This window comes from Grampus griseus, assembly GCF_964374135.1.
Source record: "Grampus griseus genome assembly, chromosome: 3".
NCBI classification, from domain to species: Eukaryota; Metazoa; Chordata; class Mammalia; order Artiodactyla; family Delphinidae; genus Grampus; species Grampus griseus.
The window spans coordinates 51,550,379-51,573,943 of record NC_139019.1 but is presented as its reverse complement, the minus strand read 5'-3'; the positions used below and the strand labels follow the sequence as shown (position 1 = coordinate 51,573,943).

The 23,565-nt window shown below is 34.0% G+C and overlaps 1 protein-coding gene across 1 annotated transcript in view; it reads left to right on the top strand.

Moving 5' to 3' along the window:
- ADAMTS6 (ADAM metallopeptidase with thrombospondin type 1 motif 6) overlaps positions 1-23,565 on the top strand; it is a 264,059-nt gene that overhangs the window by 19,042 nt on the left and 221,452 nt on the right. The window contains exons 5-6 of the mRNA XM_082652300.1: positions 211-294; positions 811-956. Coding sequence (XP_082508426.1) covers positions 211-294; positions 811-956 — 230 coding nt within the window. The remainder of the gene's footprint in view (positions 1-210; positions 295-810; positions 957-23,565) is intronic.

Sequence of the window (23,565 nt, the reverse complement as noted above, 5' to 3'; positions counted from 1 at the left end):
ACAATTTTTCTTGAAGTAGACTTGTATAACAAATCTTTTACCAAGGCATCTTGAGGGTAGAGTTCTAAGTGGTATGGGATAAAAGAATCTTTTTATATAAGCAGTGGTTAAATGGATGAAAAATTGTTTTACCACTTTAAAAATAAAATCAAACAATCACCTTATGATTTTTGTCTGACTTTGTGTCTTTTCTTATTTTCTGGAGGTCAGGTTGCCAAACTTTACCGTGATTCCAGCCTAGGAAACGTTGTGAATATTATAGTGGCCCGTTTAATTGTTCTCACAGAAGATCAGGTAAGAATGAGTTAGTTTATAAATCTAAAGCTCTTAACAGACAGACTGTAGAATTATGTATTAAAGAATAATATATTTTATTATTGTTCCTCTTAGAAAGTTCTAGTTGACTATGTCTTTCAGCTCTAAGCATTTAATATTTTAAGCAAATTTGAAAGAGTTTACAAGAATATACCTCTTATGTCATGTTAAAGCTATATGTATGTGTGTTAGCTATATGTTTCAGTATAAAGATGAGCATTTGCATGGCAGACCTTATAAAGTGGTTTTGGTTGGTTTTGTAGGCTGATAATCACATATATTCACATTATCATTAAAGCTGGAACTGGAAAGAATGTCTGTTCAATAATACACTAAATTAATTCTAGGTCAAATATTACAGAGATAAAAATTGGCAAGAGGTTATTCCTAGAAACCACTACTTCTAATTATAGTCCCACTTTAGCCTTCAAAAGTTTTAACAACTGACCTTAGTAATTTGTTTGGAACATTTCTGGTATGCATGTTGTATTGCAGCCAAACTTGGAGATAAACCACCATGCAGACAAGTCCCTCGATAGCTTCTGTAAATGGCAGAAATCCATTCTCTCCCACCAAAGTGATGGAAACACCATTCCAGAAAATGGGATTGCCCACCACGATAATGCAGTTCTTATTACTAGGTATGGTTTGTTGCAAGTATTTTACCTTTGATTATTGTGTTTGATATTGTAACTATATTTGGTTCTATCTAAAGTCTCATTCAGGTAATGAGTACAGAGAAAGCAAAATGGTAATTTATTATTCACCACTGAGAAAGAATATACTGCAGTATTGTTGTGTTTGCATTAAATGAACCAAATAAGAGAAAAGATTTAGAGTTTACTTAGAAGTTTAATATATATCTTTTCTTCTCCTAAGGTCTATTCATAAATTTTAACTGGAAGCACATATATGTTTTGTTAATTGAACAAAATACACGCTAAAAGCAAGATTGAAAAGTATGAGAAAAATCTGTTTTAAACATAAAAATGGGTCATCACTCTTGGTTATAAAATATATTAATTAGTCTTACCTCCAAATTGTTAAAAGGGAGGAGGACATCGGTGGTTACTCAGTTTACTTAGATGAATGTTTATTTAATTTAAAATATTTTAATTAAGAGGTATAAAGAAGCATATTTACTATACTATATGTTGAATAGTTTTTCCCTCAGGCAAAATTATTACTTGATGATAACCCAGTGAATTCATATATTTCTTTCCTGTTTTATAAAACTGTATTCAGATTCATTTTCTCCTTACTCTCCAACAAAAATTCTGTGAAGTAGATATTCTTATTATTTTTCCCATGTAAGAAATGAGGAGACCAGTTCAAAATATTTAAGTGAAAGAGCAGGGCTCAAGCCCTGGTGATCCTGTCTTCTTTGATTATACTTTGCTGTCTGTCTTAATTTTTTAATACTCTAATCATGGTTGGTTAGAACCATGCTTAAATCATTTAAAGATGCTTCTCTTTTGATCTCTTATTAGTATTTAAAAATGAAAACAAGTAATAACAAATAAACAAATGAGCAAAATGGAAGCGTTATTCTATCTTGGCTAAGTGGATTATTTCTTTTAATTTGCAAGGCAGTATTTAACATATGCGTCATCTGTGGTGTGCCCATTGACTCCACATTAGACTCTGTGGAGGGGGAGTATAAAGTATACAGGATCAGAATATTGAGACCCAGTAAGATAATGTGAATTTAGCTTTTTGAAAAATGTTCCTGTTAACTGAGTTGTAGAGTTAAAGTTTCTGAGTTCATTTATTTTTTTACAGTTACACTTATTTTAATTGACTTCATCTACCTCACACTGTAAACCAAAAAACTTTGATTATGATACACTTGCTGAATAAAACCAACATTTTAAGGTTCTATATTCATATGTGTTGACACGTCAGTCTGATAAATTCTGCAATTCCTCAGGTCTTGTGGTCTGGAATGGTTTCCAAATATATTTGAGGAGTTAAAAATATACTAGGAATTGTGCAAATATAGAAATTTTTGTGTAAAAATATATATGATATGATTAGTTTCAATGAAATTACTAGAGGAAAATATCTGTTATATATGTTTAACAGAATGATCACAGATATTTGCATTGGCATCTGTACTTATATTTATAAAACCCTACCTCTCCGCAAAAAAGGCAATGCCCAGTGGGCTCTTGATGCTTCACATTTTTATTATTGTGTCTGCATTGGATTTTTAACATTTGTTTTTAAACCAATTTATTTATTTATTTGGCTGCCCTGCACTGTACTGCGCAGTTTGCGGGATCTTAGTTCCCTGACCAGGGGTTGAACCCAGGCCCCCCTGCAGTGAAAGTGCCAAGTCCTAACCACTGGACTACCAGGGAATTCCCGGCTTTTTAACTTTTGCATCAAATGACAGGAGTTATACTAAGAGTGCACATTTATAAGTATTTGAGTAGGGAAATACATCTGGGCGGTTAGCCACCCTTTCTTTGTACTGGCTACAACATTCAACTGTCTGACTTGTTACTCTGAATTGGCCCAGATATTTTTCTGATCCTCTGCAGAGCTCTTCTTTGCTTCTGTAAGCTACTTTGAGTGCCTGTTTGATGTCTGAGATTTGAACACAAAATTTTCTTTTGAAACTTTTCTCCTGATGTTCAGATAGCACTAGAAATCATCTCAGGATTTAAAGAACAGTACTACAAAAAATTCATACCTCATATCATTTTAGATTAGTTATGTAATGGAGGTTAGAAAAATGCCCTTTGGGACAGTGTAGAATGCCTTTTTGAATTGTTATTGAAGTCTCAAATTAACTTTTAGCTTACTTAAAAGTCTACAGTTATCTTTGAATTATTAGGGCCACAGAGTGACTTACCTAAATGAGATGACTATCTGAGTATTATCTCTAATATTTAAGTTTTTATTGGTTGGGGGTTTTACCAGTTCTTGACTCTCCCTTATATATTTTGGATTTGTGAAATTGAACATATGTTTAAATCACAGTTCTACTTTTAGTAAAAATAATTATGAGCATTCCATAGATAATTCTATATTAACTTTGAAAATTGCTTCATGTAACTCACTTATTAACATGTTCAGGGTTGTGACTCCACCATTTAGAGGTAAGATCATGATTTATGTTTGCTCAAAATGTCAGCTCACTAGGGAGAATATATAATGTGTTTATCAAGAATTCCAGAGAAAAATTGATGGATATGTTTATCTCTACTAGGCCAAATTTTGTCCTAGGGATTTAAATGTTTTAAGCAGAAAACCATTTGGAACCTAGTTAATTAGGTAATCATAGTTACTTTTGGAAAAAAGTATAAAAACTCAAAATGTTATCTCCTCTTAGCAAATGATATTTTATTGTTTTATTTTATTGATATAATTTTAAAACAAACTGCTGTACAAAGATATCAGATCACCATAACTAGACAGAAAGAAAATTTAAAAATAAAATTTTGTTGTTTTATCTGGTATCAAAAGTATTGAATTAAGACCAAAGAGCATATTAAAAATGATTAATATATACATATATTTTTAAATTTTTATATACATTTATGTTTATTTTTATGTGTAAGTATATATGTATGTATAATATATAGTGAAATCTGTTATATATCAGTTAGCTTTATCTAACCTTTTTTTAAAAAACTGAGGCTGGGAATTCCCTGGTGGCCCAGTGGTTAGGACTCTGTGCTTTCACTGTGAGGGCCTGGGTTCAGTCTCTGGCCAGGGAACTAAGATCCCACAAGCCGTGAGGCGCAGACAAAAAAATTAAAATTAAAACCAAAAAAAACCCTGAGGTATAATTGACAAACAAAATTATGTATATTTAAAGTGTACAGTGTGATGATTTGATGTACATATACATTGTGAGCTGATTGCTGTAATCAAGTTAATTAACATATCCATCTCATAGTTATCTTTTTTTTTTCCTTTTTTGGATGAGAATGCTTATACTCTCTTAACAAATTTCAAGTATACATATAATATTATGTGTAGTCACCATGCTGTACCTTAGATCCTCAGAATTTATTCATTTTATAGCTAAAAGTTTGTGCCCTTTGACTAATATCTCCCCATTTACTCTACCCCCACCCCCACCCCCAACTCTGGGCAACTCCCATTCTATCCTTGGTTTCTATGAGTTCAACATTTTTTTTTTTTTAAAGAGTCCACATGTAACTGAGATCAAACAGTATTTGTCTTTCTCTATCTGGCTTGTTTCACATAGCAAAATGCCCTCCAGGTTCATCCACATTGTCACAGATGACAAGATTTCTTTCTTTTTTATGACTGACTAATATTCCAGTGTGTGTGTGTGTGTGTGTGTGTGTGTGTGTGTATGCATTTCACCTTTTCTTTATCTGTTCATCTGTTAATGGTCACTTAGGTTGTCTCCGTATCTTGACTATTGTAAATAATGCCCCAGTGAATGTGGAGTACAGATACCTCTTCAAGATACTAATTTACTAATTTCACTTCCTTTGGGTATATTCCCAGAAGTGGGATTGCTGGGTCATATAGTAGTTCTATTTAAAATTTTTAGGGAACCTCAATACTGTCTTCCATAATGGCTGTACCAATTTACATTCCCACCAACAGTGTACAAGCGTTCCCTTTTCTTCATATCCTCAATATATTTGTCATCTCTTATCTTTTTGATAATAGACATCCTAATAGGTTTGAGGTGATATCGCATTGTGGTTTTGATTTGCATTTCCCTGATGATTGGTGATGTTGAGCACCTTTTCATGTGCCTGTTGGCCATTTTTGTTACCTCTGGAAAAATGTCTGTTTAAATCCTTTGCCCATTTTTAAATTGGAATTTTTTTTGTTGTTGTTCTTGGGTTGTATAATTTTTATATATTTTAGGTATTAATCCCTTATCAAATATATGGTTTGCACATATTTTCTCCCATTTCTTACACTGCCTTTTCATTTTGTTGATTGTTTCCTATACCATGCAGGAGCTTTTCAGTTTGATGTAGTCCCATTTGTTTATATTTGTTTTGTTGCCTGTGCTTTTGGTGTCATATTTAAAAAATCATTGCTTAGACCAATGTCAAGGAGATTTTCATCTATGCTTTGTTCTAGGAGATTTAGTTTCAGGTCCTACATTTAAGTTTTTAATCAATTTGAGTTTATTTTTGTGAGTTGTGTGAGATAGGGGTCTGATTTCATTTTTTTTGGCATATGGATATCCAGTTTTCCCAACATCATCTATTTCAGAGACTATCCTTTCCCCCCATTGTATGTTCTTGATGCCCTTGTCAAAGATTAGTTGGTCATATATGCATGGGTTTATTTTTTGGCTGTTGATTCTGTTCCACTGGTTTATATATCTGATTTTATGCCAGTACCATACTATTTTGATTACTTTAGCTTTAAAATATAGTTTGACATCAGGATGTGTGATGACACCAGCTCTGTTCTTCTTTCTCAAGATTGCTTTGTCTATTTGAGATCTTTAGTGGTTCCATATGAATTTTAAGATTTTTTTTCTATTTCTGTGAAAAATGTCATTGGAATTTTAATAGGAATTTCATTGCATCTGTAGATTGCTTTGGGTAGTATGGATATTTTAACAACATTAATTCTTCTAGTCCAAGAACAAGCAGTAGCTTTCCATTTAGGTGTTTTGTCTTCAGTTTTTTTCATCAATATCTTATAGTTTCCAGTATAGATCTTTCACCTCCTTGGTTAAATTTATTCCTACGTATTTAATTGTTTTTGATGCTATTGTAAATGGGATTGCTTTTAGATAACTCATTGTTAGTGTATCAAAATGCAGCTGATTTTTGCATGTTGATTTTGTATGCTACAACTTTAGTAAATTCATTTATTAGTTCTAACAGTTTTTTGGTAGGGTTGTTAGGTTTTTTGTATATAAGATTATGTCATCTGCAAACAGAGAATTTTACTTCTTCCTTTCTAATTTGGATACATTTTGTTTCCTTTTCTTGCCTAATTGCTCTGGCTAGGACTTCCAGTACTATATTGAATAAAAGTGGAAAGAGTGGGCATCCTTGTCTTCTTCCTAATCTTAGAGGAAAAGTTTTTAGACTTTCAACATTGAGTATAATGTTAGCTGTGGGCTCGTCATATATGGCCTTTGTTTTGTTGAGGTGTATTCCATCTATTCCTAATTTGTTGAGAGTTTTTATTATGAACAGCTGTTGAGTTTTGTCAAATACTTTTTCTACAGCTATTAAGATGATCATATGATTTTTATCCTTTATTCTGTTCATGTGGTGTATCAGATTTTTTGATTTGTGAATGTAGAACCATCCTTGCATCCTAGGGATGAATCCTACTTCATTGTGTATGATCCTTTCAAAACTCTGCTGCATTTGGTTTGCTAGTATTTTGTTTAGGACTTTTGCATCTATGTTCACCAGGGATATTGGCCTGTAATTTTGTTTCTTGTAGTATCCTTATTTGGCTTTGGTATCGGAGTAATGCTGGCCTCTTAAAATGACTTTGGAAATGTTCGTTTCTCTTCAATATTTGGGAAGAGTTTAAGAAGGGTTGGTATTATTCCTCTTTAAATGTTCTGTAGACATCACCAGTGAAGCCATCTAGTACTGGACTTTCTTTGTTGGGAGATTTTTGATTACTGATTTAATCTCCTTACTCATCATAGGTCTATGTGTTTTTTTATTTCTTCATGATTCAGTTGATAGGTTGTATGTTTCGAATAGTTTAGCCATTTCTTCTAGGTTATCCAATTTGTTGGTATATAATTGTTGGCTGTAGCCTCGTATGATCCTTTGTATTTATGTGGTATCAGTTTTAATGTCTCCTCTTTCATTACTCATTTTACTTATTTGAGTCTTCTCTCTTTTTTTCTTAGTTTAGCTAAAGGTTTGTCAATTTTGTTTATTTTTTTTCGGAAAACCAGCTCTTAGTTTTCTTGATCTTTTCTATTGGTCTTCTAACCTCTATTTCATTTATTTCTGTTCTGACCTTTGTTATTTCCTTCCTTCTACTAACTTTGGGCTTAGTTTGTTCTTCTTTTTCTATTTTCTGTAAGTTGTAAAGTTAGGTTGTTTGTCTGAGATATTTCCTTTTTCTAATGTAGTCATTTATTGCTGTAAACTTCCCTCATAGATACGCTTTTGCTGTATCCCATAAGTTTTGGTACATTGTTTTCCCATTTTTGTTTGTGTCAAGATAGTTTTTGATTATTCTTTTGATTTCTTCTTTGGTACATTGTTTGCACAGCAGTGTGTGTTTTAAAATTTCCATGTATTTCCTGCTTTTTTTCCTGTTGTTGGTATCTAGTTTCATACCATTGTGTTCATGATTTTAATCTCAAATTTGTTGACACTTGTTTTGTGACCTATTATAGGATCTAGGCTGGAGAATGTTCCTGATGTGCTGGAGAAGAATGTGTATTCTGCTTCTGTTGCATGCAGTGTTCTGTACATGTCTGTTATGTCTGTTTGGTCTAAAATATAGTTCAAGTCCAACATTTTCTTATTGATTTTCTGTCTGAGTGATCTGTATGTCCATTGTTGAAACTGAGGTATTGAAGTTCCTTACTGTTATTGTATTGCTGCCTATTTCTGCCTTCTGATCTTCCAGTATTTGCTTAATACGTTAAGGTGCTCTGATTTTGGAGTACATATATATTTACAATTGTTGTATACTCTTGATGAATTGATCCCTTTATCATTATATCATGACCTTCTTCATCTCTTTTTCAGCTTTTGACTTAAAGTCTATTTTGTCTGATAATGAGTTTAACTATCCCTTTTCTATTTTGGTTTCCATTTGCATGAAATATCTTTTATATGTTTTTCCATCCCTTCACTTTCAGTCTATATGTATCCTTAAAGCTGAAGCATTTCTAGCTCTGGAGAAGGCCCAGCACTGTAGTCTTCATGCAGCTTCATCAGCTGAGCTAGCATTGATGAAGATTTCAGGGGTCCCCAACAGCCAAGGCTGCTTTTGTCTGCACCAGCAGCAAAGGCTGCTGGAGACCATCTGATATCTTTTTCTCACATAGGTCATGGTGCAGGGGATTTCTCTTGGTGCTGGGTCCAGCTTGGAAGAGCTTACACCAGTGCTGGTGTCTGATGTGTGGGCACCTGTGGAGCAGTCATGGAGCTGGGGACTGAAGCGCTAGTGCTTGCAGAGTGACAGCAGCTCTCGGGTTGGTGTGCTGGCTGTACCACAGCAGCAGTGATGTATGAGTTGCAGGTATGTGTGAAGTGGCCGTGAAGACGGAGTCTGAAGCATGAGTACATAGAGAGCAACAGTGGCACTTGGGTCCAGGCGCTGGCTAGCTTGAAGTGTGTGGAACAGAGACAGGGGTGGAGTCTGGAGCATGGATGCCACAGAGTGGCCCTAGATTGGGGCTCTGGAGTGTGGGAACAGGTGGAGCAGCTATGACTCTGGAGTCTGGGATGTGCTCAGGGTTGGGGAGTGCTGGAAGTTCTTTTCCTAGTCCAGCACAACAGCAGCTCCTTCTTGGGGTGGACACAGTGACATCTCCTTCCCCAGAATCTGTGGCAGCAATAGCTTTTGGCCACCTTGGTGGTAAAAACTGCCAGTATCCTCTGGAGCAAGCTGCTGGGGCTTGTGAAAACCAGCATTACGGTGTCTTCCGCTGTGAAAGCTTTGGCGAGTCCACAGCTGTTGTCAAGGCTCTTGAGGCTTGTGGCTGATAGTTCCCACCCTTCCTCTTTGTTCCTAGTTGCCTTTAGACATCTCCACTAAGCTGATCTCCCCAGTGATCCTTTCTATGCAGTTATTCTCCATTTTTTGCCCTACTATGTTACTGTAGGTTCTTAATCGTACGGTTGAGCCCTCCCAGGGCTACTTTCATTTGTGGATTGCTATCTAATTTTTGTTTTCTGTTGGGTGATGAAGGTTGATATCTTCTACTTCACCACCTTGCTGATATCATTCTCCTAGCTTTATTAAATCTTACTATTTTTGCCACATCATTGAGCAGTTTCATGTCACTTTCTAAAGTGATATACTTTTTTAAAAATAAAATTATTTATTTATTTTGGCTGCATTGGGTCTTCATTGCTGTGTGCCAGCTTTCTCTAGTTGCTTTGAGCAGGGGCTACTCTTCATTGCAGTGCGCAGGCTTCTCGCTGCCGTAGCTTCTCTTGTTGTGGAGCACGGGCTCTAGGCACGTGGGCTTCAGTAGTTGTGGCACGTGGGCTTCAGTAGTTGTGGCTCGCGGGCTCTAGAGCTCAGGCTCAGTAGTTGTGGCAGGGCTTAGTTGCTCCACAGCATGTGGGATCTTCCTGGCCCAGGGCTTGAACCCGTGTCCCCTGCGTTTGCAGTCGGATTCTTAACCACTCCACCACCAGGGAAGCCCTAAAGTGATACACTTTAGAAACAATGGTTACTTCTCTATAGTGTATCAACTATACCTGACATTTTAGTTCTGAATACCAGAGTTAGTGCTATAATGTATACATTTTTCGAAATATGACCATATGATGCTTTATTGAATAATGGTGCTTTATTGAAACTGATCTTCCATTTTTGTGATCTGTTTTTAGTTAAAATATCAGTGGTAGTAACTTACATTACTTGTTTCTATAGTCTAGATCTATTAGGCTTATCTGACAATTATTAGTGCTCATCTAAATCAACTTGACATTTATTAACTCTTTTAAAATAATGGACTATGACACTCTATAATTAGGTCAAGAAATGATTAATAGTTTGTACTTGATACTCTAGAAACAGAATTTAAGAAGAGAAAACAGAACTTAAATTCTGTAATCTACTTTTTGTCTCTATAGCTTTGCTTATTTTTAGACTTTTTGTATGAATGGAATCATACAATATACAGTCTTTTGTGACTGGCTTCTTTTACTTTGCATAGTGTTTTCAAGATTCATCCATGTTGTACAACATACGAGGACGTCTTTCCTCTTATTAGCCTAAATTCTTGAAAATTCAAGATACAGATCTTTTAAGAGTGTCTCTGTTAATAGGCTATTCTTCAAAAAATGTACTTTATTTTCAATTTTTCATTAATGAAATGCATAGGGCATATAAATGCAACTCAAAGTACAGATGCAAAAATTGCACACCAAGTGACAGACATAATTTAGTCTTTAATTAAAATGAACATATTTATCCTCTTACGGGATCATGAGTATTTGCTTTGATGCTGCTGGATTTTAAAGGGATTAGAATTTCCAAAGTCAACTAATGTTTTCAGGTGGGAAATTAAAAATAGCTATAAAAATCGTTTCTTGCTAAAACTTGGCCTGTAATGTGTGGATTTAAACAAGTTTTAAAAAAATTTTTAAAGAATATTTCAGAGTTATATATTGACTTTATGATTATATATTACAAACAGAGGAAAAGGAAATTAAATGTGGTACCTTAATATTTTTTTGGTATTCATTTATGGATTTTTTTTTTAATCCTTAAGGAAATGCCAGTTAAATTTTTTATGAAGTATTACTGAGCTTTTAAGAATATGCTAGGTTTACAGGCAGCAGGGGAATCTTGAGTTTGGGTTGTGGATGTATTGGTTTTGGTATTTGAACATTTTGAAGCATTTATTATTCTCTTGCCACTCTGGCTCTACCATTCTTACCTATCCCCACTGCCTATACCTTTCTTCCTCCTTTTTCAGGTTTTTCTTTCTTTCTTTCTTTCTTCATCCCTGGTTTGTTTGCTCCTTACGCAGATGTGTTTATCTAGATTCAGCTTCCATTCCAATCTAGGATTATGACACACTTCAGTGACCTTAATTTTTGTGCAGTCTGGGACACTTTAAGAGTGAAAGAGTGTACCATTGGCAGTTTTGCCTAGATAATAGGCACAAACGAGGACCAGGTAAAACAGGATTATGGTCATCCCAGGCATTACATATGTTTGCTTGTTAAACTTTGATTTAAAAATGCAAATAAGAAGATAACTTTTCCTTCAATGCCTAAGGTTGACTAAATAGCATGCAATTTAGTAAATTATATTTGTACACATCTTGGCTACAACTGTTCTTTTTTTGTAATGGGCATCATTAAGTAGTTAAATCAAAGAAGGATGTGTTGTAATCAACACAACTTTAATGAATAGTAGGTAAATATTTATGTTGTTTTTATGGATGTATTTGTGCAGTTGTTTATTATGTGCCAAATACTTGGTACTTTTCAGAATTATATTTAATCATTTAAACCTCACAATAACTGCATGAGATAGGTTCTATTATTATCTCTATTTTATAGATGAGGAAACGGAGGCATGAAGAAGTTAAATGTTTGGCAAGCTAACACATTAATTAGAAGACCCAGAATTTAAACCAGGTAGTCTGGCTCCAGAGTCCTTTTAGAGAAATTATAAGGGTGTTCAACAAAAATTAATGCAGAGATACTTTACTAATATTGGTACCCATGGTAGGCAGTCTTCTAAGATGGCCCCCGATGATCTCTGCCTCCTGATGTTCAGGACTTTGTGTAATCCCCTCCTCTTGGGTTTGGGCTGGACCTCGTGGATTGACATCTTAACAATGAGAATTCTTCCTACCTACAGCCAAGGTATATCTCTCCATTTGTTTAGGTCTTTTTCAATTTCTCAGCAATTTTTGTGGTTTTCAGTGTTTTCACACCTCTTGTCCTTTTTTTGATGTTATTGTAAATGGCACTTAAAAAAATTAACTTATTAATTGTTCGTCATGAGTATATAAAAATGCAGTTGATTTTGTAAAATTGTGCTAAGTTTATTTATTACTTTAAGTAGCTTTTTAAAGATTCCAATGGTATTTTCTACAAAGATGATCATGTGTTTTGAGATTAAAGATAGTTTTACTTCTTCCTTTTAATCATAAAAGACATTTCTTTCTTGGCTTATTTCACTGCTAGACCCTCTAGTACAATGTGGAATAAGGTGGCAATAGCAGACATCAGTGTCTCGTTCCTGATCTTAGTGAGAAAGCATTCTGTCTTTCATCATTAAATGTGATGCTAGCTCTAGGGTTTTTGTAAATGACCTTTATCAGGCTGACAAAATTCCCTTCTATACCTAGTTTGCTGAGAATTTTTATCAAGAATGGATGTTGGATTTTGTCAAATGCTTTTTCTGCATCTATTGAGATGATCATATATATGGTTTTTCGTTTTTTAGTTTAATACAGTGAATTGCATTGATTGGTTTAGAATGTTACCTCAACTTTGAATTTCTGAGATAAACCCAATTTGGTCATGATGTATTATTCTTTTAATATATCATTAGATATGACTTGCCAAAATTTTGTTTATAGTTTTTTGCATCTATATGTATGAAGGCTATTGTTCAGTAGTTTTTTTTTTTTAATAATGTCTTTGTCCGATTTTGGTATTTGGGGGTAATGTTAACCTCACAGAATGAGTTAGAGAATATTTTCTCCTTTTCAGTCTTCTGGAAAAACTCATGTAGAATTGGTATTACTTCACTATAAATGTTTTATAGAATTCACAAATGAAGCTATCTGGACCTGGAATTTTCTTTATGGGGTGATTTTTAACTACCAATTCAAGGTGTTTAGGAGATATAGGGCTATTAAGGTCATCTTATTCAGTGTGCTTTGGTAGTTTGAGTCTTTCAAGAATGTATTTCATCTAAATTGTAGAATGTATTGACAAAGTTGTTCATGATGGCTTCTTATTATCCTTTTAAATAGGTACCTGGTAGGGAGGCCCAGTAATAATTTGGAGATATTATTAACTGTATGTTAGGTACAGGCAGGTTTTGAGAAGACAAAGTATAGTGGAATCATAGAAGCAGTACCTAATTTTACATGAAAGTATAATATTTCTTCAGGGACCTGAAAGTTTAATAGGAATTTGGATAAATAATAGGTGCTTGTTCAAGAAAGAAGCACTGCATGTGCAATGATATAAAATGTGAGAGAGAAAATTGGGGAAACTAAAAGTTCATTTGGGTAACTAAAGTGCAGTATTTTTATGGTAGAAAATGTAGGTAAGGTTGGGAAGGTAGAAATTCATTCACTGATTCATTCATTCAAGCTATATTTATTAAATTGATAATATGTCATGCTGCTGTGTATATATTTGCCTTATTTATGAGTATTTAAATTGATTTATTTTGTTTTTTAATTAATTAATTAATTTTATTTTTTAATTTTTTGGCTGTGCTGGGTCTTTGTTGCTGCCCAGGGGCTTTCCCTAGTTGCGGTGAGCAGGGGCTACTCTTCGTTGTGGTGCGCGGGCTTCTCATTGTGGTGGCTTCTCTTGTTGTGGAGCATGGGCTCTAGGCACGTGGGCTTCAGTAGTTGTGGCACACGGGCTCAGCAGTTGTGGCACACGGGCTTAGTTGCTCTGCGGCATGTGGGATCTTCCCGAACCAGGGCTTGAACCTGTTGTCCCCTGCATTGGTAGGCGGATTCTTAATCACTGTGCCACCAGGAAAGTCCTGTTTATTTTTTAATTATTAAAAACAATGGAATTCTCTTTGTACACAGGTACAAGTATGTCCATACTATGCAATGCTAATCCAGAGTATATGGACATGGAAAATTCTTCATGACATAAAATAAAGCAAGGCAACAAAGTTACAGAGTAATGCATAAAGCATTATTTCTTTTATTTTTAGAGAATCAACAAAACTAGTAAAAAAAATTTAGCTTTTATTTTATTTACATAGTGGATATTTCTGGAGAAATTTAAGCAGAAAAGTGACATGAACAAATTCAAAAAATGTCCCTGGAAGGATTGTAAAGGATAGATGATTGTGTGTGTGTGTGTGTGTGTGTCTGTGTGTGTCTGTGTGTGTGTGTGATTAAGCGCTAATATATGCAAAGCAGTGAACAATGGGTAGAAAAAATTCAGTGCCTCTTTTCTCTCCCATTCAGAAAGGCTTTTTAGAACCATTTGAATTAGCATTTCACTTTTCTTTTTTTTCTTATCCCAAAGAATTGAATGCCAGCCAAAAATCTTTGAGTTCTTGTATTGGAAGATGAGGACTTCTTGATGAGTGAGGTAAAAGGGTAAAGGAGAAAGAGAAAAAGGAGATTTGGGGCTTAAAGAAGAGGGGGAAACTCCACTTGGAAACATTTATGATGAGTTCTTCCTCTTCTTTTGGTTAAATTTTCACACTGGATTCTTTTGGGACAATATTTACTAAATTGGCTTTCTTACCCCACTCCCCCCAAATTTATCAAAAATCAGCATCCCTGTAAATGATACCTTTCTCATTTCATAAATTCTCAACACCTTAATAATAAGCCAGTGTTAAAGAAATGTTGATAGAAATAATTTTGGAACATCCTTCTAGAATAAGAAAAAAGTAGTGTTTGTGTCTTTTACCAATTTCTCTCACAATCTCTTCTCAGCTTACATTTTACTTTTAGTGATCTCATTTATTTTCATAATTTTAAGTAACATCTATATGGTTAGGTACATCTATACAGGTTTTTTTTTTAACATCTTTATTGGAGTATAATTGCTTTACAATGGTGTGTTAATTTCTGCTTTATAACAAAGTGAATCCGCTATACATGTACGTATATCCCCATATCTCCTCCCTCTTGCGTCTCCCTCCCACCCTCCCTATCCCACCCCTTTAGGTGGTCACAAAGCACCGAGCTGATCTCCCTGTGCTATGCGGCTGCTTCCCACTAGCTATCTATTTTACATTTGGTAGTGTATGTATATCAGTGCTACTCTCTCTCTTCACTTACCCTTCCCCCTCCCGGTGTCCTCAAGTCCATTCTCTATGTCTGCGTCTTTATTCCTATCCTGCCCCTAGGTTCATCAGAACCAGTTTTTTCTTTTCTTTTTTTTTAGATTCCGTTAAGCACCATTTATATTTAAATATACATCTTCAGCCCAGACCCCTCCCCTAAACTCTGTATTTGTGTATCGAGTTGCCTAATTTACATCTCCATGCATCTCAAACTTCACATGTCCTAAACCAAATTCCTAATCTTTCCTTTAAACCTGATCTTTCTGCAGCTTTTCTTATTTCAGGTTGTCCCTGAATGGCAATAACAGTATTTTTTCCTGTCATAAAAAGCAAAAGAGGTTCCAATTTGGAAACTAATATTGAGAAATTAATAACTTGACCCTGGGAAATTAGTATATATTAAGTTCAGCTCTCAGAATTTTCAAGCATTTCCTCTGTTTCCTTGCTTTGAATTGATATTTTTTGTTTGCTAATCTCCCATATCTTTGTTCCTGGTTCCTAATAGTTTACATATGTTGTGAGCTATGTTAGCAGAACCTACACTCTTAAAAACACTATTAAGAGAGAAGAAGATGAATTATAGTTCTTGCAAAGGTATATGATGTATTTAGGGGATCCAGCCAACCAGTCCATTTCTCTGGAGTTCTAGGTTTAAGTTTCCAAATGGGCTTAAGTGCCTGACAGATACACTTGAAATGATATAGTAACTTTTCAGAAGTTCCTTCATAAAATAAACTGTTTCTACATTTTACTATTGATAAAGGATAATTGAGAAAGCAAAGACTAAGAGATTTATATAGGGCTTTATAGGGCTGCAGTGGAAAGACTGGAAAAAAGAAATAGGTAAGTGATGTAAAAATAATCCTGAGATGTAAAGAAATTGCTATCTCTTCCAAGAATATCATAAAGCTGCATTTATTCATTCACTGAGACATTCAACAACACTTATTAACATATATTCAACATTTATTGAGTGCTTACTGTGTGTAAATTGTTGGGATCACAATGACTAAGATAAAAGTCTGAGCCCTTAGCTTTCACTCGACAGAGAGAAATAGATTATGAATAAGTAAACAAACAAATGTATGTGCTATGTATAGAGATAAACTATGTAAGGTAGTAGAAAAGTCTCTTTAATAAGATGACTGGATTTAAAAGTTCTGAAGGATGAGGCTTCCCTGGTGGTGCAGTGGTTGAGAGTCTGCCTGCCGATGCAGGGGACACGGGTTCGTGCCCCGGCCCGGGAAGATCCCACATGCCGCGGAGCGGCTGGGCCCGTGAGCCATGGCCGCTGAGCCTGCGCGTCCACAGCCTGTGCTCCGCAACGGGAGAGGCCACAACAGTGAGAGGCCCGCGTACCGCAAAAAAAAAAAAAAGTTCTAAAAGATGAAGAGTTAGCCTACTGGAGGAGGACATGACAAGGGCATGTGTTTTAGGCAAAAGAAACAGCACATGCAAATAATAAACACTAGTAGGTAAAATAGGTGGTAAAGAGTTTAGTTTGTATGAGAATATTTGCTACAAGTGCAAGCACAGTCACTCTTTTTCCCCTGTTTATTTTTGCTTTCTCTTTCTTTGAGCACCCTTGGCTGTCTGTTCATATTGAAAAAATGCTAATTGGGAACCATATTTACATTGGGTAGGGCTTGTTGAGGAGGCTTTCCCTTAGGGTGATACAAGTGGTGTGACTTTTTTCGTGGGAGCAAAAGTGTCAGTGTCTATGGCTCTTTTCTGTGAGACCATTCCGTTTCTCCAGCAAATAACCTAACAGTTTCCTGCCTAATTGCAAATGTTCTGAAAGCAAGATGGAGGACGGGGTGGAAAGGTTCGATGTAAGCACTCTCAGTTTTTTCAGCATTGGGCTTTAACCTTTGCCTGCCACTGGGTAAGATATCCTTGAAACTGAGCCTCTCTAGTTTCATTTCTTCAGAGAACAAAACTGGAGGTTAGGGGTGTGAAGGAGGGCGATTTTCTAGACTTGTAGAAATAGCTAATCTTTTGCATACAGATTTTCAAACCAATCCCAGTTTTCAGCCTCTCGTCTCAGTCTTTTCAAAGGTGGTTAATTTAATTTTCCATTTCCTTTTAGCAAAGATAATTTATTTAAATCATTCAGAAATATAGAACTAATGTTGATAATGATAGCTGAAGTTAGCTATCATATGATAGTTAATATATCAACTGATATTGATAGTGATGTATGTGGAATAGACAAAATTTGTAAAATTCAAGATAAATTATTAAGTGTAGTTTTGTGACTTCATGGAAGGTACCGTGGTAACACCTTAATTGTTGAGTAAACAGTTGTTAAAATACCTACTTTCTTAAAATACTACCTATAAAATCAGACATGATTGGAATACATAGTATGTAATAGCAGTTTCTAATTTTGTTTATAAAATCTTGATTATTCAAATAGAATTACTGTGTATTTTTTCTATGTCAAATGTATTACTAGCCTTCCATTTTATTGACTTTCTTTTAAAATAGCCCCAATTTAGTGATTTAATTTTAATTTTGTCTTGTTACTTAGGGTTGGTTAGTTATGATTAATCCTTCAGTAGTGTAATGGTAAAAATATAATGTATACAGTAAATTTATTTTTATTGCCCATTGACCCTGTTCCTTCCCATGGCAATTCTTCACTTTCTCAATTTTTTTCTTAAGTATTTTGGTTGTGATCCTTAGTCTAGTTAGAAAGAAAGCTTTGATTTCCTACTTTTTGTACAAGTGTCAATTCAATATAGACTGAGCATCCCTTTGGACTTCTGCCAGGTGAACTCTAGGAAGTCATCAGGATTACCACGTAGCAAGGTACTTTGCTGTGTCACAGGGTCCTCAGGAAAATTCAAATATGTAAAATAAGTTAATAGCTTCCAGAAAGAAGCAAGTATATTATCTACCCAACTTGGGTAGATAGCATGTAAACTACTGAGTCATTTCAGTGCTTCTCAGGCAAGTACTACTTGAAGCCCTATATCTCTGCTCTGGCTTTCTTTCTTTGGCATGTAAGTACTTTTACTTTTTCATAGAGTTTGTAGACGAATAATGATTATATTCATGGGTCTGAATATTTAGTAAATGAAAGGTGACTAAAAATAATAACACTTTCTCAGTGTGTGCTTAGTGAACCTTTCTAGTGGGAATAGAGGCAATGATTAAAATGACTTTCAAGTCATGATTTTTGAGCTTCTTAAGTACACTTGTTATATTACATCTCCTTTTTCATAAATAATTTCTTAAAACAAGAGAAGTTTGTAATCAAAATTCTTATATTAATTGTGATTAGAATTTTGATTAGTTATGTTTTCTTGTTTTCAAAACGTATCCTTTTTTTTTTTCTAGAAGTATAGCTTTAAATTAAAGACAAAAAATTTTTTTTCAAATACTGTTCTGAGTCATACTGGCATTTTGATTTATACCTGCATTTAGTGTATTTGGTTATCTGTCTACTCTTACTTTAAACTTTGGGTTTTTTGTATACCAAATATACATTTTCCTGTCAGTAAGCTCTCTTTTCTACCAGTGCTGTTTTTGCGCTTTTTGTAAACCAGTTATGTTTGCCACTTACAGTAATCAGTTACAGTTTTAGAAATCAGTGCATTTATAGAAGAAACCAAAACATAGTTGTCTTACTTCTTCTGGATTGGGTTTTTTTGGTTACAATTTTATTAGATACTATCCACAGACCATACAGTTCACCCTTTTAAAGTATACAGTTCAATGGTTTTTAGTATATTCACAGAGTTGTGCAACCATCACCACAGTGTATTGATTGAGTTGTTTGCTTATTTCTTTTTATTTTTTATTTCCCCCCTCTCCTCTATTTGTATGAAAGTTATATATTTCATTTTTATGCTTTTAATAGTTACTCTTGAAATTTTATCAAGCATACTTAACACAGTAAAGCTAACCAGTATTATTTTTTGCTGAACAAATCAAAACATTAAAACATCTAGGTATGACCACTCCTCTTGACTTCTATGATATTGTTCTGTATTATTATTTCTAATTTCTTTTTAATTGCACAAACTAGACACTACCACCACAATGCCACCATCACCACTTTCCCCATCGTCATCATTGCAATTTTTATATAGATAACTGTTGTTTTTACTTATTTACATATGTACCAGTTCCTTTCTTCACTATACTGCCTTGCATATTAGGGATTATTTTCCTGTTTCCTGAAGTGCATTTTTAGAAGTTTCTTTAGAGAAAGTCTGTAGTAAACTTTCTCTATCTTTGATCTGGAAATGTCTTTATTTTGCCTTAGACTTTGAAAGATAGTTTTGCTGAGTTCACAATAGTTAGTTAGGTTGATAGTTACTTTCTCTCAACGTTTTGAAAATAATATTTTATTCTCTTTTGGTTCCTACTGTTGCTGGTAAGATGTGTGAGGTGTGTGTTCAATCTTTTTAACTGTCAGGTTCTTCTCTGTATCTTTGCCCTTCTGAATTTCTCTTAAGGAATATATTTCTAGGTATTTATCTTGGTTAATATAGAATGTACTTTTGTATCTGTGGATTTGTATATTTCATCACTGCTGGAAGTTTATCAGGTATTTGATTTTCAAATATAGGGTGTTTTTTTTTTTGCGGTACACTAGGGGTTTTTTTAACCTTATTTCCTCCTGGGTCTCTTTAGATGTATGTTTAACCTTATCATTTAACCTTCTGTTCTTTTAATCTTTTTTTTTTCCCTGTAATTTTATCTACTGTGTCTTTGTGCTACAGTCTGGGTAATTTTTTCATAACAACAGTTCCTAATTCTCACTTCAACTGTGATTAATATTCTGTTTAACTCATTCACAGATTTTTTATTTTATTTTTTTAAATAAACTTATTTATTTATTTTTGGCTGCATTGGGTCTTCGTTGCTGTGCACGGGCTTTCTGTAGTTGCAGAGAGTGGGGGCTACTCTTCGTTGTGGTACATGGGCTTCTCATTGTGGTGGCTTCTCCTGTTGCGGAGCATGGGCTCTATGTGTGTGGGCTTCAGTAGTTGTGGCATGTGGGCTCAGTAGTTTTGACATGTGGGCTCAGTAGTTGTGGCTAGTGGGCTCTAGAGCTCAGGCTCAGTAGTTGTGGTACACAGGCTTAGTTGCTCCACGGCATGTGGGATCTTACTGGACCAGGGTTCGAACCCATGTCCCCTGCATTGGCAGGCAGATCTTAACCACTGCACAACCAGGGAAGTCCCAGTTTTTTTGCTTAAAATTATAAATTTTTTTTTCTTTTTTTTAGAAGTTCTCTTTTTCCTTAAGTCTGCCTACTCTTTTTCCTGGCTTTTAAGATACTTAATTTCATTTTTCTGTTTTTAACATTTTACATTCACTTTCATTTTTTTCATATATCTAGTTCCCTATGTAAAATAGAAAATAGATTAATCTTGAATCTAATTGAAACCATTAGTAAATTTCCCTTTCCTTTTTAAAGTTTATTTATCACTTAATAATAAAGTAATGATATTTTAGGAATGATAATGGCTAAATTGCACTAAAATGTACTGTATCCATTCATTGTTATACTATTCAGTCATAAAAAGGAATGAAGATATGATTCATGCTACAGTATTGATGAACATTGAAAGCATACTATGTGAAAGAAAACAAATAGGCTGTATCTATATTATATGGTTCCATTTATATGAAATGTCCAGAATAAGAAAAATATAGAAACAGAATATAGATTAGGTGTTGCTTAGGCCTGGGAAGAAATAGAGAGTGACTGCTAATGGGTACAGGATTTCTTTTGCTATGATGATAAAAATGTTCTGGAATTAGATATCAGTGGTGGTTGCACCACTTTGTGAATATACTAAAGTAACAGAATTGTACACTTCTAAAAGGTGAATTTTATGGCATATTGATTCTATCTAAGTTTTAAAAATAAACAAAAAAGTGGGGGATAAAGTTAGAAAGATAGACTGGAGTCAGATGGTAAAATTTTTTATTGTTGATTTATAATAGTTTTTTATATATTCTATATACTAGACTCTTACAAAATATATGATCCACCAATATTTTTTTCCCCATTCTCTGGATTGTCTTTTCACTTTTTTCGTAGTGTTTTTTGAAGCCCAAAAGTTTGAAATTTTAATGAACTCCAAATTACTTTTTCTTTGGTTCTTGTGCTTTTGGTGTTATATCTAAGAAACCAAAGGTGAATACAAGGTCACAGAGATTTAATCTATGTTTTCTTCTAAAATTTCTAAAAATTTTCTTCTAATATTTTTTAGCTCTTACACTTAAATCTTTGATCCATTTTGAGTTCATTTTTGTATGATCAGAGGTAAGGGCAAAGTACACTTCTTATCCTTCATGTCTACAAAACACATTTTCATAATTTTTGCCTTTTTTTGGAAGTGTTCCTGCACTTGAGCTAGTCTTCTCCCCTTCTGAATCATCTCCAAATTCTATCTGTCTTTTATGGCTTGTTCAAATGCTTAGAAATCCTTTTTAAATTTGTTTCCTTTATCCCCCCAAGAAACCAAAAATAATCACGTCTCTCATATGGCTTTATCTATGTTCTTCTTACAATATGTTTGTCACTTTGCATCTAATATTATAGTTATTTATGAAAATCTATTAGCATTCCCTCCCGTAGGGCAAGTTCATAGTTTGATTTCTTTTTCATAGTTTAGCATTTAGTATTGATAAATATATATCTGTGAATTGAACTATATAACAGACTATAGAGGAGGCAAAAGGAAATTATAATTGTTTAGAGAAGGAATAAGGTTAATCTAAAACACTAGTAGAATAGCAGTCTTCAATGACCATTGAACTTATAGAGTGTGTGTTTAGTTGTTTCTTAATTAATCGTATTGCTTTAATGTAAGAAAAGGGTATACCTTTATTGTAAAATTACTTTTACTTTATGGAATCAAGTTACAAATGCATTTTTTTCTGGGGTTAAATATGGAAGACATTAGATGAACACATTCTTTGGGGATGGAAAGGAATCTTTCATTTTATAATTTAACTGGCTAATTAGGAATGATTAATAATATTGGTTATATTTTTTCTAATTTTAAATATTAATCTTCTTTTACAAATGGTCATTTATAGATAATGATGAAACAAGTTTGCTTAAAAAAATTTCCCTGCAGTGCTTATTATTGGACATGTTTCTGGAAAACCTGAGTAATAACATTGCCCTACTGAAGAAAATTGCCTGGGAAAACTATGACTGACAACTTATGCTAAGGTTTGCAATCTTGCATAGGTATCATGCCAAGTTTTCATTTATTCACTTTCTTGAAAGTGGAAAGAGACTTAGGAAAATATAGGCTTACCGCCGAGTTCCTTTAGAGAAACCATTGTCATCTGAGAGGATGTCCCACTGGGCCTGCCTATAGTTGTAGCCCGTGATTCTTTAAGAAGATATGGAGGCCTGTTGCTAGGTTTTATAAGGTCATTTTGAGAGGCTACAGATTGATCAAAGCTACAGGTTCTTCCTTTGGTGCTACAGAGAAGTAAATACAGTTCTATGAACTTTGATTTTTAATGTGTAGTTTAGGGCTATTTATTAGCAAACTCTTAAGCAAGTTATAAAGATTTGTGAAAACTTGATATTCATAAAATTAAGCAACATAGTAGAAAGTACTGAGATATACATAATTAGGGACTTGTAAACTAACATTAAACAGTTTCCAGCTGCAAATAGTTGGATTTTCAGAAAAACACTTTATTAGTGTTGTTTTGAATGGTTTTCAATAAATTAGTTGTTGCTTTTCAATTATATTATTAATTTAGTTTTATTTAATTAATTTGGTTATTTGGTATCAAATATGTACTTTGCATAAACAATCTTTTCTTTTTGCTTTTGATGTATGATAACTATCATATATCTCAATATGAATCATCTATATCTTTATTGCTAAAGCAGGTGTATATAAATTATATATACATCTTCTCCAAGTTTATTTGTGTAGGCATATTGGTGATGTGTGCTATGAATGTATAACATGTAAATAGTTTACAGCATACTGTCAAGGTAAGAGTAATAAGATTATTTCCTTAAAATATTTATAGGACATTGTTTTACACTATAAAATTATGTGTGTATGGTCAAGTAATATGTGTATGTGTGCTTGCACAAAAAAGTAGTTATACATGACTTTACAATCGTAATTCACTCTTCCAAGGACTAGCTGTTAATAAGTGAGGCTCTGAATTCATGTTTGTCGTTCTACTATTACAATTTAATTTCTTGGTTCTTAAAGGCTTTTAGCATTTGATATTCCTGCTTTCACTTTTGAAAATATATATTCTCCCAGAATATATCACATTGTAATCATTTGTTGCATTAAAGATGTCCCTTGCTTTTCCTGTGTGTCCTTGGACAAATTACCTCTTGTACTTAATGTTCCTCACCTATAAAATAAGGATTATAATAATGACCTACCTCATAGAGTTATTATGAAGATTAAATAATTCTTGTAAGTATTTTAGAACAATGCCTGGTACAAATTAAAACTCAATAAATGATAGCTATTATTAATATTTAGCACCCTAGTGAGATTAATTGACTTGTAGGAGACTTACAAATGGAATTCATTGTAGGGCAGCTCTAATTCCCTACTT